Source organism: Cryptotermes secundus, unplaced genomic scaffold (genome assembly GCF_002891405.2).
Source record: "Cryptotermes secundus unplaced genomic scaffold, Csec_1.0 scaffold47, whole genome shotgun sequence".
Classification (NCBI taxonomy): domain Eukaryota; kingdom Metazoa; phylum Arthropoda; class Insecta; order Blattodea; family Kalotermitidae; genus Cryptotermes; species Cryptotermes secundus.
The window spans coordinates 1,030,199-1,045,563 of record NW_019721002.1 but is presented as its reverse complement, the minus strand read 5'-3'; the positions used below and the strand labels follow the sequence as shown (position 1 = coordinate 1,045,563).

At 45.6% G+C, this 15,365-nt stretch overlaps 1 protein-coding gene across 6 annotated transcripts in view; it reads right to left on the bottom strand.

The window, feature by feature from the left end:
• Positions 1–13,544, bottom strand: part of LOC111874546 (tight junction protein ZO-1) — a 118,051-nt gene extending 104,507 nt beyond the window's left edge. For 4 of the 6 annotated variants that reach the window (XM_023870191.2, XM_023870148.2, XM_023870206.2 and 1 more), the window contains exons 1-2: positions 13,082–13,544; positions 8,097–8,351 (exon numbers count right to left, since the gene is read on the bottom strand). In XM_023870191.2, the coding sequence (XP_023725959.1) occupies positions 8,097–8,209 (113 nt within the window). In that variant the 5' untranslated portion in view covers positions 8,210–8,351; positions 13,082–13,544. Of the gene's footprint in view, positions 1–8,096; positions 8,362–13,081 lie in introns of those variants that run through there. The other 2 variants (XM_033755260.1, XM_033755257.1) reach the window with 2 other exon arrangements.
• Between the last annotated feature and the right edge of the window lie 1,821 nt (positions 13,545–15,365).

The following is a 15,365-nucleotide window of genomic DNA, read 5'->3' as shown; positions in this document are numbered from 1 at the left end:
TAATACACGTGACATATGTTAACCACCCCGCTTTAAAGAGTTAAATAAACAGAGAACCAGACTGAGGCGCGAAGACATACCTGGCTAACAGCAAACGTCTCGACGACAAAGGATGATCCGGCTTGCCCATTTCACACCCGACAAATGACGTTGCTCCATTCAAGGGGCACGCACACTTTACAACCCGCATCTTACACACAGGGCCCGGTGGGGGGGGGTGTGTTTCAAACGTTGCTCTCAGCGTTTGTTCGAACTCCTGCACTGTGCATCAGTGAATGCGATACAGATAAATGAGCGGTTACAGAGGAAACTGATTTGTTTCATTCTGGTCCGTCACACTAACATCATGAAAAAGTTAAATAGTTACTTCAGCTATTCATGTCCTTACATGTTTCGGTCTTCAGAGACCATCTTCAGAGGGACACCTGTTATTACGTGTACTGTAATGGTGGCTTCTAACAGTATTGATGTAAAGGTGTCCCTCTGAAGATGGACTTTGAAGACCGAAACATGTAAGCGCATGAATAATTGAAATAAGAAAATATTAACCAGTCACAATGAACGGAACTATTTGACTTTTTCATATAGAGGAAATAATTATCAAACTTTCAAGCTCAATTCCTCATTACAAAATTTCTAGTTCCGTACGTCTATTGTTATTATTATTATTATATTAATGACTTATTTGAAACAAAAATTTTTATCTTAATATTCTTTTATAATGGTTCTACCTTATTAAAATATTAATTTATATAATATAAATTTCCCGTTCCTTGCTGCATAATATCTGGTGCAACTGTACTTTCAGAATTTTTATTTTTGTCTAAATGAGGAAAGTTTCCTTGTTTTATCTTTTGTCATTATGTATGTGTGTTTCCTTCTTTGCTCGTGCTTGCTTCATAATTGGCCTCTTGGCTATTGAGTAAGTAAATATATAAATAAATAAAAAGGTGACGATATCCCTGTAACAGGCCGTGGAGGCCCACAGGGTTGTGAGACGTCGAGGCTCCTACATTTTCTAGACAATCGGCTCACGGATGGCGATGAGGTTATCAGCCCTACGCGCCGGCCGCCCTTTACCCCCCCAAGAAGTTTCCTGGTACTCATTTCTGTTAGAAGCTGAGCCGACCCCAGGGCCACAGAGCGGTTGGAAGGTTTACCACTGAAAAATTCTATGATTTTATTGTCACTCGAACCCGCGACCTCCCGGCTTGTAGCATAATGCCTCAACCAACTTCGTTCCCACGTTTCACCAAATAAATAAATAAATAAATAAAGAACTGAATTACTATTACTTAATGTTTAAGGCCGTATTACACAAATACGGATTCGAAGTTAACTTTTAGGACGTAACCTCAAAGCTTCGCATCGTCGCCATGTTTGTAATGTGGGTACACGTGTACTGTAACCTCGTAGCGGTCTCCACGTGCCCTCACCGTTACAGAGGAGCGCGATGCCTCCATGTTCTAGTCTTGGAGATTTTGGTACTTACCTACCAAACTACACGGCGTCATATCTCACAAGACAGTTATCTGAATTACCAGTTGATATCGGGAAATCTCTGAGCCCAAGAGGTCAGATATCCGGACATGTGCTTCGTGCTTTCTTTCAGTCACTTCGTGTACACTACACGGTTTCTCGGTACCAATTCCACGTTTCCTGACTCACATTTGTGACGACGTGTACAATTGTTCTAGAGAAACCGGCTGCCTCCGTCTTCATGGTAGGAAACCCATAATGAGGGCAGAAATAAAGCGTCTTCCTGAAACGTCATATCTACTAAACTACACGGCGTCACTCATTCCTCAATCCTGAAGATGGAGGCAGTAAGAACCATGAAAACATTTGTGCGTACCTACCAAACTACACTGAGTCACACCCGAGAACATCGCAATCTTAAGTTAAATAAGCACACGGATAACTGCGTTTATAGCCTGTACGGGTTCGAACCTGGACCAGTCTTCTGCAGGCTCGGAAGGGAGAGGGGGCCTGCATCACTCACCTCTGATTGGCCATTTCCGTCCCTCGAGGGTACTGACACGTTGTTCCTCTCGCCATGACAGTTACTGATTGGGTAGGGGGGCAGGGTGGAACAATTCGTCGGGGAAAACTACGAAGTTTGTCCGCCTGAGTCATCACAGTCACAGTCACAGTCACTTGGCGACTGTGGAATTCGGAATACGGGGTTAAATCTAGCTCACTTACGAAAAATGTCACCCCTATGTCGCACAGAAACACACAAGTGCTAACTAACCATTTCAATAGGCCGCGCCATAGCTCAAGCGGTTAGTCGCTGGCTTCCCACCGCGACGGCCCGGGTTCGATCCCGGGTCTGGTCAAGTGGGATTTGTGGTGGACAAAGTGGCGCTGGGGCAGGTTTTCTCCGAGTACTTCGGTTTCCCCTGCCAGTCTTCATTCCACCAATTGCTCCACAATCACCCTCACCTATCATCTGGGGCTGGTACAATAGACCAGAAGTGGCCGCAGTACAAGGGGCTTAGTCTCTAGCACTACTAGCACTAAAAAAAAACATTTCAATGCTAATAACGAGTTTTCTCGATTAATCTAATCAATATATAGGAATATTTTCGGTTTATGAAAGAATGAACACGTTCATTTTTGTTTCTGCCGCTAAATGCGTCTATTACGCTTCAATGAAAAAGTTTCGCGTGAACGTAACAAATGTAGGCGTCGTGAAGACGCGTGGAGGAGTAGAGACATAGCTCCATACATTCTTAACCTTAACCTTAACGCCTGAGTTAACTTGTTCGAAGTAGTTCCTCATTTGCTGCGTATCAGCCCCGCTAAAGCCGAGGTAAGCTTTACCCCTCCGAACGCACAGTCCAGTACAGCGACGGAGGCACCCGCCGACCAGAAGCCCAAAATACCGCCGTTGCGAACTTGCCAGGATATTCCGAGTCGAGACACAGCAATGGTACAGACAGTTGTCGGCGATTTCGTGCGTCACTCGGCCGGGGGGGCCTCGCCCCAAGAAGAGCTGCCTACCTGTCTAGACAGTGAATCATACAGTCACAGAGAGATGAACTGCACACTTTGTGAAGGGAAGTCAACAAGTATTTTTCAGATGAGTCACAGAAACTGCGCCCCCTCCCTCGATCAAGAAGCCCTGACCGCTTAATTTATTAACGGAACCCACTGACGTGGTCTGAGGGGGTGGCTATGTCACCCATGGGAACAATCCCAATATTACGATCGTGACTGAGTTACTGTCTGGCCAACCGATGGATCGGAGTTCGATTCCAGGGCAGAGACATGACATTCTCTTCTCCACGGCGTCAATACCATGTCTGGGGCGCACCCGGTCTCTTATTAAATTTGGGGGTACAGCGGCTGGGGTGTGAATCCGCACTTCCAAGTAGTGCAGAAGTTAAGAACGCATGGAGCTATACCTCCACTTCAACATACATCTTCGTGGCGTGGTGCTTAATCAAATGCAGAGACAATTTATTGTACCGCTAAAGAGTAAACACATTCACAGCTGCAGTAAGAGCTGTTTCTAAACGAGATATCACGTTTTCAGCATCTAACGTGTTACAAAGCTCCATGCCTATAATCAGACACAATTTTCTTGTCCGGCCTAGTGGTCAGAGTTCCTGGCTACAGATCCAGAGGTCCGGGTTCGATTCCCGGCGCTACAAGATTTTCTGAGAAGTAGGGGGTCTGGAACGGGATCCACTCAGCCTCATGAGGATAATTACAGGAGCTATTTCAAGGGAATAGCGGCTCCGGTCTAGAAAACCGAGATTAACGGCCGTGGGGATCCGTTGTCCTGACCACGTGACACCCTCTATCCGCTAAAGTTGGCACTAACTTTGCCGACAATCGATCGGTCGGTATAGTTCGCTTGCGGACTGAAACCAACGAGTTTGGTTTATTTTGTTTGTTGAAGATAATTCCATCGCTTCTCGCTACCCATCTGTACGGGCATCTGACCAGCCACATTACGTGCTTGCTTACAGAGAGTGCCAGGGATAACAAGAAAGTGGAGAAGTGGCTCTTACCGGCCAAGAGAAATACCTCAATTCTCTCGCGTTACAAGCAGAATATCAGAGAGATGCTAAACCAAGGCAGAGCAACAGTGTACCGAACCAGACTAAACACGGACACTTTACGGGGAAACAAGGGTAACGCCACCTCTGCATGCGGCATGTGGGGAGAGAGGAAAGGGTAGAACGTGAAACGAAATCTTTACAGAAACGGGAACTCAGAATTCGCTAAGAGAGTCAAAAGAGACATATCGAAGCAGAAGGAAGAAGGGAGCGTGCGCTACAAGCCGGAAGGTCGCGTTTTCGATTCCCGATCAGGTCATTTGATTTTCTAATTAACCAAATCCTTCGAGCCGCACTATGGCCCTGAGGTCGACTCAGCCTCTAACAGGAATGAGTACCGGGAATTTCCCTGGGGCGTAAAGAACGGCCGGAGCATAAGGCTGACAACCTCACCACCATCTATGAGCAGATTGTCTAGAAAATGTGGGAGCCTCGACGTCTCACAACCGTATGGGCCTCCATGGTTTGTTACAGGGATGGCTTTACCTTTACCTCGGAAGGCATAGGGTAATGAGGCAAATGCTGGCAGGAAATCGAAAGGGGAAGGAAGGACAGAAATGAGATGAAGCTCCATGTGTTAATGCACCCCAAGCGACGAGTTTCTGACAGACAAACACGTCATTGCTGATGGCGCCGCCAGTTGCTGTAAAGCCTTGTGATCTCGGAAGGCCCGCAGCCCCGCGGCCGGCGAACACATGGCAGCAGATAAACACGGCCTCTGTCACTCTCTACAAATAACATCTCTTCCTGGCTTTAAAATCAAGCCCGAAAACGTTTCCGCTTTATTTTTTTTAAATTAATTCCAGTTTTCTTTCTGACTCTCTTGGGCTACAAACATTTTACAGATATGAAACTAAGTGTTATATTTTCTTGCCAACTTTAGCGGATAGAGGGTGTCACGTGGTCAGCGCAACGGATCCCCACAGCCGTTAAATTGGGTTTTCTAGACCGGAGCCGCTATTTCCATTCAAGTAGCTCCTCAATTATCCTCACGAGGCTGAATGGACTTCTTTGCAGACCCACTACTTCTCAGAAAACCTGGTAGCGCAGAGATTCGAACCTGGACCTCTGGACCTGTAGGCAGGAACTCTGACCACTAGACCACAGAGGCGTTTGGCACTTACTTCACCGACAAGCGGCGATTACTCGGTCGGTATAATTAGCTTGCGGACTCAAGCCACGGAGTTTGTTTCTTGTTTGTTATATATATTCGTTATATATTCGAAGGACACGTCAAGCAAGCTCTGCTTTATTTATTCTTCGACACTGAAGATCGAAGCTACATGTTGCCCCGAACTTCAGCTGAAGTTCAACCAAATACAATGCCCTGTATCCCAGAAGACAGAACTCTTCATAACCTCAAATCCTACAAACTGAGGTTTAATCACATCTGCGCTCCACGGTGTAGGTGTACATGACGGCCAGTTCCTGAGAAATTTTCTAACATTCGATCCGAAAGCCCTCTCTAGGACCAAGCTGTGTTTGCACTTGGACAGGGACTGGAACGTAAGGGACGAGGATTTGGACCAGACGCTTTGATGGAGAACAATACAGCTTCTCATTTCATCTACAACCCCCCCCCCCTCGGAGGCAATTAAATTAGGGGTGTGACGTCAGTCGCCCTCCCCACACCACTCTCATAACACCCCACTGCAGCAGCTGCTTCAGGAAGTCGGTGTGAACTTGCCCTACAATTTCACTTGTTGAATGCATATCCGAGCGACAAGCATCTGGAGTTCTAGCGCGACATCCACGGTCAGCTTCACGCTCTGGCCGCTGTACACCCAGGGAAGCACTGCTCCATGTCCCTTTGGCTGTTACATGAACTGGGTAGGTTATGGAAACGTATTAGATTGGCACATGAGGATGTGAAGATACTGTGACGCCTTGTAGTCTGATAGAAATTTACTGACTTCTGAAGAAGTGCACTAGTTCCATATTCAGGATCGGAATATAACCCAAGCAACCGGTAAAGCATTGCTTGTTTCTTGCTATTTGCTTTCATGGTTTAATATTCGATCTTCAAAATGGAGGTCAGTATGTTCCTCCGAAACGTCTACAATCTTCGTTCTTTACGCTGTTCTTCTTAGTTGTACCGATTAGCTCTGGCTCCCTTACCGATCCTCTCTCCTGGCATCCAGCACGTTCTTCTATCCTGAAGATGGAACAGGCCGTGAAGGCCAATAGGGCTGTGAGACGTTGAGGCTCCCACATTTCCTCTAGACAATCTGTTCACAGATGGCGGTAAATTTGTCGGCCTTACACCACGCCAACCGCCCTTTACCCCCGAGGAAGATTCCTGGTACTTATTTCTGTTAGAGGCCGAGTCGACCCCAGGGCCATAGTGTGGCTGGAAGAATTAGGTCAACTGAAAAATCCAATTATTTCCATAAACAGCATTAACCTGCTGTTCTTTATCACGTAGGCGCATTGCTTTTCCTGTGAGGTACGAATCGAGTGTAGAAGAGGAAGCTGAGTCGACCCCAGGGCCATAACGAGGCTGGAAGAATCAGGTAAATTGAAAAAATCCACTTCATCAGCGTTAGATCCCACGACCTTATGGCTTCTAACATAGTGCCTCAAACAACTACGCTACCGCGTGGTCTTTCCTGAAGATAGAAGCAATAAGTTCACCCGAAACTCTGATAAATATCCATCAGAACACGCGACTTAACAACACACAACAAGTACTTAGGCACCTCTTCTCCATCTTCGTTGTAGTCAGATACATAGTGACCTCTGTCGTTTCCAAGTAACTGCTTCTAAAGTACACAACGACAGGCTTCATAGTGTATAGCCATGCCCTCTTCACTTCGTTTCGTTAACAGTGAATGCAAAGTTGCCCTGTGCTTACTTATTCACCACACCGTACGGCACTCAGGGAGGAAAGCAGTACAACTCCACACAAATTTGACCTGGGAACTGGAGTGACCAGGTTCGCGCCCAGGGAGCGAGTCGCTAGTGACACTGGACAGGCCCCGGAATCTGTTCGGACACTGCTCTTGGCCCTGCTCGTCCTTACCCTGAGTTACCAAAGGTGAGCTTGGAAGAAACCAGAACTGCATACAAAACATGGAGGGAATATCTCACGGGAAGGGAATGTTTAGCAGACCATGGCAAGATAAAATTCAGGAAGATCTTACAAAAATATGAACTGAAGGTGTAGTGGTTCAGGGCTGTCTCCCTTGAGCACTGCAGCGAACTTCTTGTGCTCAAGCGAAACAGACCATCAGAACTTCTGCGTGAAGTTGGTAGGCTTGGTCGTTAGTTATGGATTCCCACTACCAGAAACTTTCTGATATGACCGCAAAGTTTTGCACAGGCACCATGTTTTGAGGAGTCTGGATAGCTCAGTCGATGTAGTGATGGGTTACAGGTGGCAGGGCCGGGGTTCGGTTTTTGGCAGGGGAAAGAGGGTTCTCTCCTCCATAGCGTCCAAAACCCACGCTGGGGCCCACTCAGCCTCCTGTCCAGTGGGTAACGGGGCTCTATCTCTATTAGTAAAATGGCGGGGACATGAAGCTAATATCTTACATCCATCGAGTGCCGAGGTCCAGAATGGTGGAGCTATAACTCCACTCCCCTCTTATATTTATGGCATAGTGCTTAATTAATTAAGTGTAGGGATAAATTTCCGTTTTGAAAATTTTAATATACAAACAAAAAAAGACAGAATTAAATGTATCCCTATGCTTAATTAAGCATAACGCTATGAAGACGTGTGGTGAAGTGGAGGTATTGATCCACACAGTCTTAGCCTTGGCACTAGATGTGGGCGAGTGGTTAGCTTCACGCACCAGCCCCTTTACTTCCGGGGAATGAACCTCGGTACCCACTGGATAGGAGGCTGGTTGGGCCCCATAAGTGGTCTCTGCTCTGTGGAGAATAAAGAATCTGCTGTTTCTTGCCGGGAATATAAACTTATCGTGCCAGTAGCCTAGTCACTATTCTGACTGAGCTATCTCTGCTCAACGTACAAGTGCCTAGTTTCAGTAGTACATTTGTTAAGTGGCAGTGACTACTTACGGAGAGAAACAGTAGAGGCCCTGACACACGTGCAAGGGCACGAAGTACCCCACCTGGGGCCACACCTGGGCGTTGATATTGGAGTTACTGCCACTCAAACTGTTGCAATCCATTCTCACGTCACAACACTGGCCTGTTATTCGCTGACACTGTAGTATCTCTACTCTCGTTTCATCAAGGAATGAAAACACAGCGGAGACAAAATGTAGGAAGCCTTCAGCGTTCCTTCACGTGCTTACATTCAAATCCGGGAGCCTAGAAATCGTTTGAAGAGCAGGTTGGTTCTTTGAAAAAATTGTCACACGAGAAGGGAGAATTTTTTATTTGTTTATGGTTTATTTCAAGGCGCCGACAGTAGTTTAGATTATATCGCAAGGAATGGTGCAGTGTTTAGTGGATAATGAATTGGAAAGGACGTGCAAGGAATCGGTACTGGCCTCTGCAGTCTGCCCACAGAGTGTATCTGTGTGTTCCGTACGGTTCTCACAGCGACTGTTTCCCTAAACAGCATTAACCGGTTGTATCTGTGTGTTCCGTATGGCTCTCACAATAAACAGCGGCTGTTTCCCTAAACAGAATTAACCGGTTGTATTTGTGTGTTCCGTATGGTTCTCACAATATACAGCGGCTGTTTCCCTAAACAGCATTAACCAGTTGTATCTGTGTATTCCGTATGGTTCTCACAATCAGCAGCGACTGTTTTCCTAAACAACATTAACCGGTTTTGCTTTGTAGCGGAGACGTAATGTGTTTCCTGTGAGGTAGGGACTGAATTCTTATATATACTGCATTCTGCCCACAGAGAGTATCTGTGTGTTCCGTATGATTCTCACAATAAACAGCGACTGTTTCCCTAAACAGCATTAACCGGTTGTATCTGTGTGTTCCGTATGGCTCTCACAATAAACAGCGGCTGTTTCCCTAAACAGAATTAACCGGTTGTATTTGTGTGTTCCGTATGGTTCTCACAATATACAGCGGCTGTTTCCCTAAACAGCATTAACCAGTTGTATCTGTGTATTCCGTATGGTTCTCACAATCAGCAGCGACTGTTTTCCTAAACAACATTAACCGGTTTTGCTTTGTAGCGGAGACGTAATGTGTTTCCTGTGAGGTAGGGACTGAATTCTTATATATACTGCATTCTGCCCACAGAGAGTATCTGTGTGTTCCGTATGGTTCTCACAATAAACAGCGACTGTTTCCCTAAACAGCATTAACCGGTTGTATCTGTGTGTTCCGTATGGCTCTCACAATAAACAGCGGCTGTTTCCCTAAACAGAATTAACCGGTTGTATTTGTGTGTTCCGTATGGTTCTCACAATATACAGCGGCTGTTTCCCTAAACAGCATTAACCAGTTGTATCTGTGTATTCCGTATGGTTCTCACAATCAGCAGCGACTGTTTTCCTAAACAACATTAACCGGTTTTGCTTTGTAGCGGAGACGTAATGTGTTTCCTGTGAGGTAGGGACTGAATTCTTATATATACTGCATTCTGCCCACAGAGAGTATCTGTGTGTTCCGTATGGTTCTCACAATAAACAGCGACTGTTTCCCTAAACAGCATTAACCGGTTGTATCTGTGTGTTCCGTATGGCTCCTAAAATAAACAGCGGCTGTTTCCCTAAACAGCATTAACCCGTTGTATCTGTGTGTTCCGTATGGTTCTCACAATAGACAGCGGCTGTTTCCCTAAACAGCAGTAATTAGTTGTATCTGTGTATAGCGTATGGTTCTCACAATAAACAGCGACTGTTTTCCTAAACAGCATTAAAAGGTTGGGCTTTGTAGCGGAGACGTAATGTGTTTCCTGTGAGGTACGGGCTGAATTCTTATATATACTGCATTCTGCCCACAGAGTGTATCTGTGTGTCGTGTATGGTTCTCACAATAAACAGCGACTGTTTCTCTAAACAGCATTAAGCGGTTAGGCTTTGTAATAGACGCGACGTGTTTCCTGTGAGGTACGAACGGAATCCTTATATATTATGTCGATGAATGTTAAATATTCTAGCAACTGTAACTTCTCCACTTTCACATTAACCGTTTCTAAAGAAGCGGGCGAAGCCTGGGAACCTTCCAACATAACGATGCTCTCTCTCTTTTCCCCCCTTCCCACGGAAATGAAGTGCCTCTAATTTGTCCCACGACTTTTCCTCTCATGTATTCTTCTACTGCACTTCCGTACCTCCCTCTCTCGCTTAGGTTTCCAAGATCAACCATTGCACGGTTTCAAACTGACCCTTCGTAGTAAGCAAGGAACCAGACGTAGTGTCTCTATACTTAGTAAACACTGCTCCAGAAATACGGCTTCTGACCCTGGGAGCTGTATAGTACAACTGTACCAAACTGAACGCGGGCCGGGGCGATTAGAAATTGCCATTCTCACAGTTGGCAGCCCCCTCTCACCTCTGTGCCAGCAAACTGCAAGAAGCAGAAGCCCAAAGGTTCACTACCGCGTTCTCAAGAGACCGTCAGTAGCCTCTGTCACAAGCCATGTGAATCTAGCCCCACATCCTTCAATCCTACTATTTCGAGATCCATTTTAATATTATCCTTCCACTTTCGTCTACGTATTATTTGTGGCCTTTCTCCTTCACGTTGTCCTTCCAAAATTGTGTACGTATCTCTCTTCTCTCTCATTAGAGCTACTTGCCCAGCCCATCATCCTAACGATATTTGGCAAGATTATGAAGCTCTTTGTTATGTACAGCCTATAACGTACTCCTTACGTGCCCCCCGGCCGTATAATTTATGTACTACAGACTGCATTAACTCGTTGGAGTAGAGCTCCTCTTGAGTAGCCCGTGGTCGAGGAACGGTCTGTGGGTCACTTCACTGCATGCCGGGGGATTGTGAACTGGAAAGGATGTACAAGAAGTGGTCGCGACCTGACATTTGTCTGGATGGACTGAAGGAAACCACGAAAATCATTGGTGTTCCTACCAAACTTTCGAAACGACCACCTTCCGAATAAAAAAGTTCAGAATTCACACCGCTACTCCTAGAGGTTCCCAGGCAGTATAGAAGTAATGACGTTTCGGAGGAAATTTCTGCCTCCATCTTCAGGGTGTTTTCAGATTCTTCCAAAACGTTTGCTACCTATTTGTCAAATTATACGGCGTCATATCCTAGAGGACAAATATCGGCGAGCTGCTTCATGCTGTAACCTTTTGTCCGAATTTGGTGACGCGTGGCGAAGTTAAGTTACCATAGCAACTGTCGAAATAAACACGCTGTTCTGTAAATAGGTGATCTGGCAAGGAATGTACGGCTTTCATCCAGACGCGACGTTACTGCACCGCGCAAGTCGGACAGGAGAGCGGCCATTGTGTTCCTGGCTGTTATTTAACGACGCTACCTCCAGCTAGACTACATACCATCGAACAGTAACACAACTGATTAGTGATGAACTGGCAAGGATTTGGAATGAAGCTGTCGTGGCTACGAAACACGTGTCGGAATAGCCGGTATCTCGGTCGAGAATCGAACCGAGCACCTACCGAATACGAGTCGTGTTACCGTTACGCCAACCTGCTCGTTGAAAGGGACACTGCAAAAATTACCCACGCTCTTTTAAACTTTATTTCCGGCATTTGTTTTCTTCGTCGGGGAAGATCCATACTCGCAACACAAGAAATTTCACACAACGCATAAACTGGGTTCAGTGCCAGCAACCGATGTTCAGAACGAGGAAAACAGAAAATCGCTTGACTGCCTACTTGACGCCGTACGTAAAGCTTTCCAAGTCACGAAGGGGATGTCTAGCCGCCTTCACGTTAGCCGTTTTTACTCCTCGAAAAAGAACCTCACGGTATAAAAACGCTGAATCCCCCTGTGATCCTCGCTCGAAGAGAAAGGCCTTGCCCCTAGCCGGAATCAAACCCCGGTGTTATACAGACTCTTAAAGAGACGCATCAGTTATTTATATTCCAAAGTTACTAACTTGATAACCTTAAGTTCGGTTTTCGGCAACGGTTCTGGAGCCACCAGACGCCCATACTAGCTCCCGCCTGAGGGTTGCCCCCCGAGAGGTGAAGCAGGACGGATCGTCAGACTACCGTCTTTCATTTTATACCAAGAATTGGAAGCATAGAATTTTATCTCCATGCCCCATATACGCCTTCACGGCGTATAGGTTAGGTGCATCTCGTACTGTGCCTACAGAACTATATTCTTCATAGCTACTTACTTACTTATGGAGCTGAGCCCTTCTGGAAGAGCCGCCAATTCTGCAGCTACTCAAGAACTTCCCAGGATTTTATGGGCCCCGAAGGTTCATTACCGTGTTCACAAGAGCCCTCCACTGGTTCCTATCCTGAGCAAGATCAATCCAATCAATACCATTCAATCCTATCTCTCTATGATCCATTTTAATGTTATCCACCCATCTACGCCTTGGTCTTCCCAGTGGTCTCCTTCCTTCTGGCTTTCCTAGTAATACCCTATATGCATTCATCTTCTCCCCCATTCGTGCTACATGCCCTGCCCATTTCATAGCTACGTAGTTGTGAAAGTTCATTAGTGATCTGCTTATATCCGTATTTACTTCACTACACTGATGACTTCTGAGTTACAGCGTACATAATCATCTGTTCGTCTCTCTCGAATGCGTTTCATACATCGACATTAAATGGCATTTAGACCAAGTATCTGTTGTTTCCTGCTGTGGGTCTTGACGTAGCTCTGAAGCTGATGAAGACAGTTACGACAATTAGAATTACTCGAAAAAATAAGGGCAGATATGGACGCGGTCCTGTATTGCAACATTCGCCAGGAGTAACCTAAGCACTGAAATAACTTCGTAATTTTGCTGTGAGCACTTCGCGACACTGTCAGTAGCCAGGATAGTGAGCGTCGAATGACAGTATGGCTGCTATGGGATGAATAGGGAAGGATTCTGAAGGAGACAGTAGTGAGCCCGACTGAGATATTGTTGCGGCGTTTGCCTGGAGGGAAATTCGTAATTGAAGAGTATTTACCTTTACGGATGTGGTGACATGTATTCTGGTTGAAATTCACTGACGTTCGTCAGAAACGTCGGTAAAATTCTACTGAACTATACGGCGTCACATCCCACTGACAGCACACTCCATAGTTACCATCATGAGAAAATAAAATCTAAAAAAAAAAAAAATCGTTAATTGGTTACGCAAAAGTTCACGATATATTACATCCTTACCAGGGCTCGAACCCAGGATAAGATGAGGAGGATCTTGAGTTCAATTTCCGACCGTCGTTCAAAAAAACGCACCACGTTTTCACCCTCGATGGCACATGAACCCAGGGCCTACAGCGTGGAGAGCACAGGACTAATCTCCGAGCACAGCCGCACACATAAGAGCCCCAAAATGGAATGCAGAAATGTACAATTTGATCAACAGAAAACACTTGCGCCACTGTAGGTGACAAAATTTCACTTTCACCCTAGAAATAAACGCGCGCGACGAGCCTGAGGGCAAGATACTGAACTAACCGCACGCAGCGCCGGAAATAGTTCGGATCGTCGCCGCTAGAGACCACTACCATTCAGATAAGATATTTTAGGTTCTCAGTGCGAAGAATATTAATACTGCGACCTTCTGAGGTTTGCCTTACGAGGCTCTCGGCATCTAGAGTAGACTATATAGTATTGAATTATAGGATGATTGGTGAATGATCAATTTGAAAGGTTCTGTAAGAAAGCGATCGTCCGGACGGTCTGAGGAAGCCTACGAAGAACCTCAGTCAAGATAGTGGGTATTCCGACTGAAGCTCGAACCGAACACCTCCCGAATACAGTTCCAGAGCGTTACCTCTTGACCCACCTGCTCTGTTATATCCTGTAGTATTGTTAGTGGTTATTAACGTTTCATAGGAATCCACTGCGTCCATCATCTGGGTGAAAGTGAAGATTGCGCAGTTGGTTTCTCTGTAACGACCTATTACAACGCGCGGTGACATAACCTCAGAAGACCACAATCTACAAGTGACAGCCTTCTAACCGAAGACACATGTGGGCTTGGAGCATCTAAAAATCAATGCATTTCTGTCTGTCATTTATGTGTGTACATACACGCACACACGCTTGCCCTATAAATAATCTTAATTATAACCTGTAAACGCAACCCTATGGACACTGTCGAGAGGACTATAATAAACACTATCTATAGCGGCTTAACCAGCAGGACGCAACAAAATATGACTAATATATTGTGACGGAATATGACCATTTGCTACGCAACGGTTAGGTAAACATTTGTTTCCGCGGCAGTGAATCTTAACCAAGACATTGTGACAGCACAACAAAACAGAGGAGCTGTTCGACATGGCGACTTCTATCCAGGCCGCATGGTAGCGAGGAAATCCCGTGCGGAGGCAAGAGGCGACAAAAAGGAAAATCTCAAATCTGAGCGAGTAAAATATGGTCGCGAGTGCCACGGGACCCGGACCCGAAAATGACTGCGCTGACGAGGACCAGCAGCAATTGTAAACAATAGGCCCATCCTCTCGTCAGAGAGGGCCCCCAACATCAAACCCTCAACTGCCTGACAGTAATAAAAATCTGGTCGTAAGCCCCAGATGGGTGCTCTATTCAAGACAGACTGGCCGACTGGCAGTCGGTTGTAATGAGACTCGACTCGGAGCAGTAGCAATGAGTCCGAGATTAGACTCAGCTTCAGACAGGAATAACAGACTCTTCGAGAGATTCGTCAGATAGACGTTGTTCAGGAGTTCAATGTGTGAGCTGTTATAATTTAGTGTACTTATATAGAAGTGCCAATAAAACCCAATCATTAAATCCAGAACCCAGTATTATTAGTCACGCAAACCCCTTACATGTGACAACATATACACACTCTGGGTATTTATGTGAAGGCATTTAAGGGACTGTCGCCAGATTGTGAAAAAGAAATCCCTGTGCGATTTATTTTCTCATCCTCCTTGAGTTGATTATTTTAATAATATCTGATGCAGAGTACAAGTTAAGATAGTCTTCACTGTGTAAAGTTAATAAATCATGAAACCTCTTCATTGGAAGATGTCCTTTGCTTTCAATCAGAATTTGCATTACCGGAATGAGGACAAACGATTCTGCTGTATAGTGTTGCTTAATATATTTGAATTATGGGAAAAGAAGGGTTTGCCATTACGCACGACGGTTTTTGTAGTATTTGAGGTTAAGGCGGTGGTTAAGAGAGTTCTGTCTTCTGGGATAGCATTCGCTGTAGTCATTTAAAAGTAAACCGATGCTTAGAAGAAACACGTTGTCTCACTCTGCTTAAT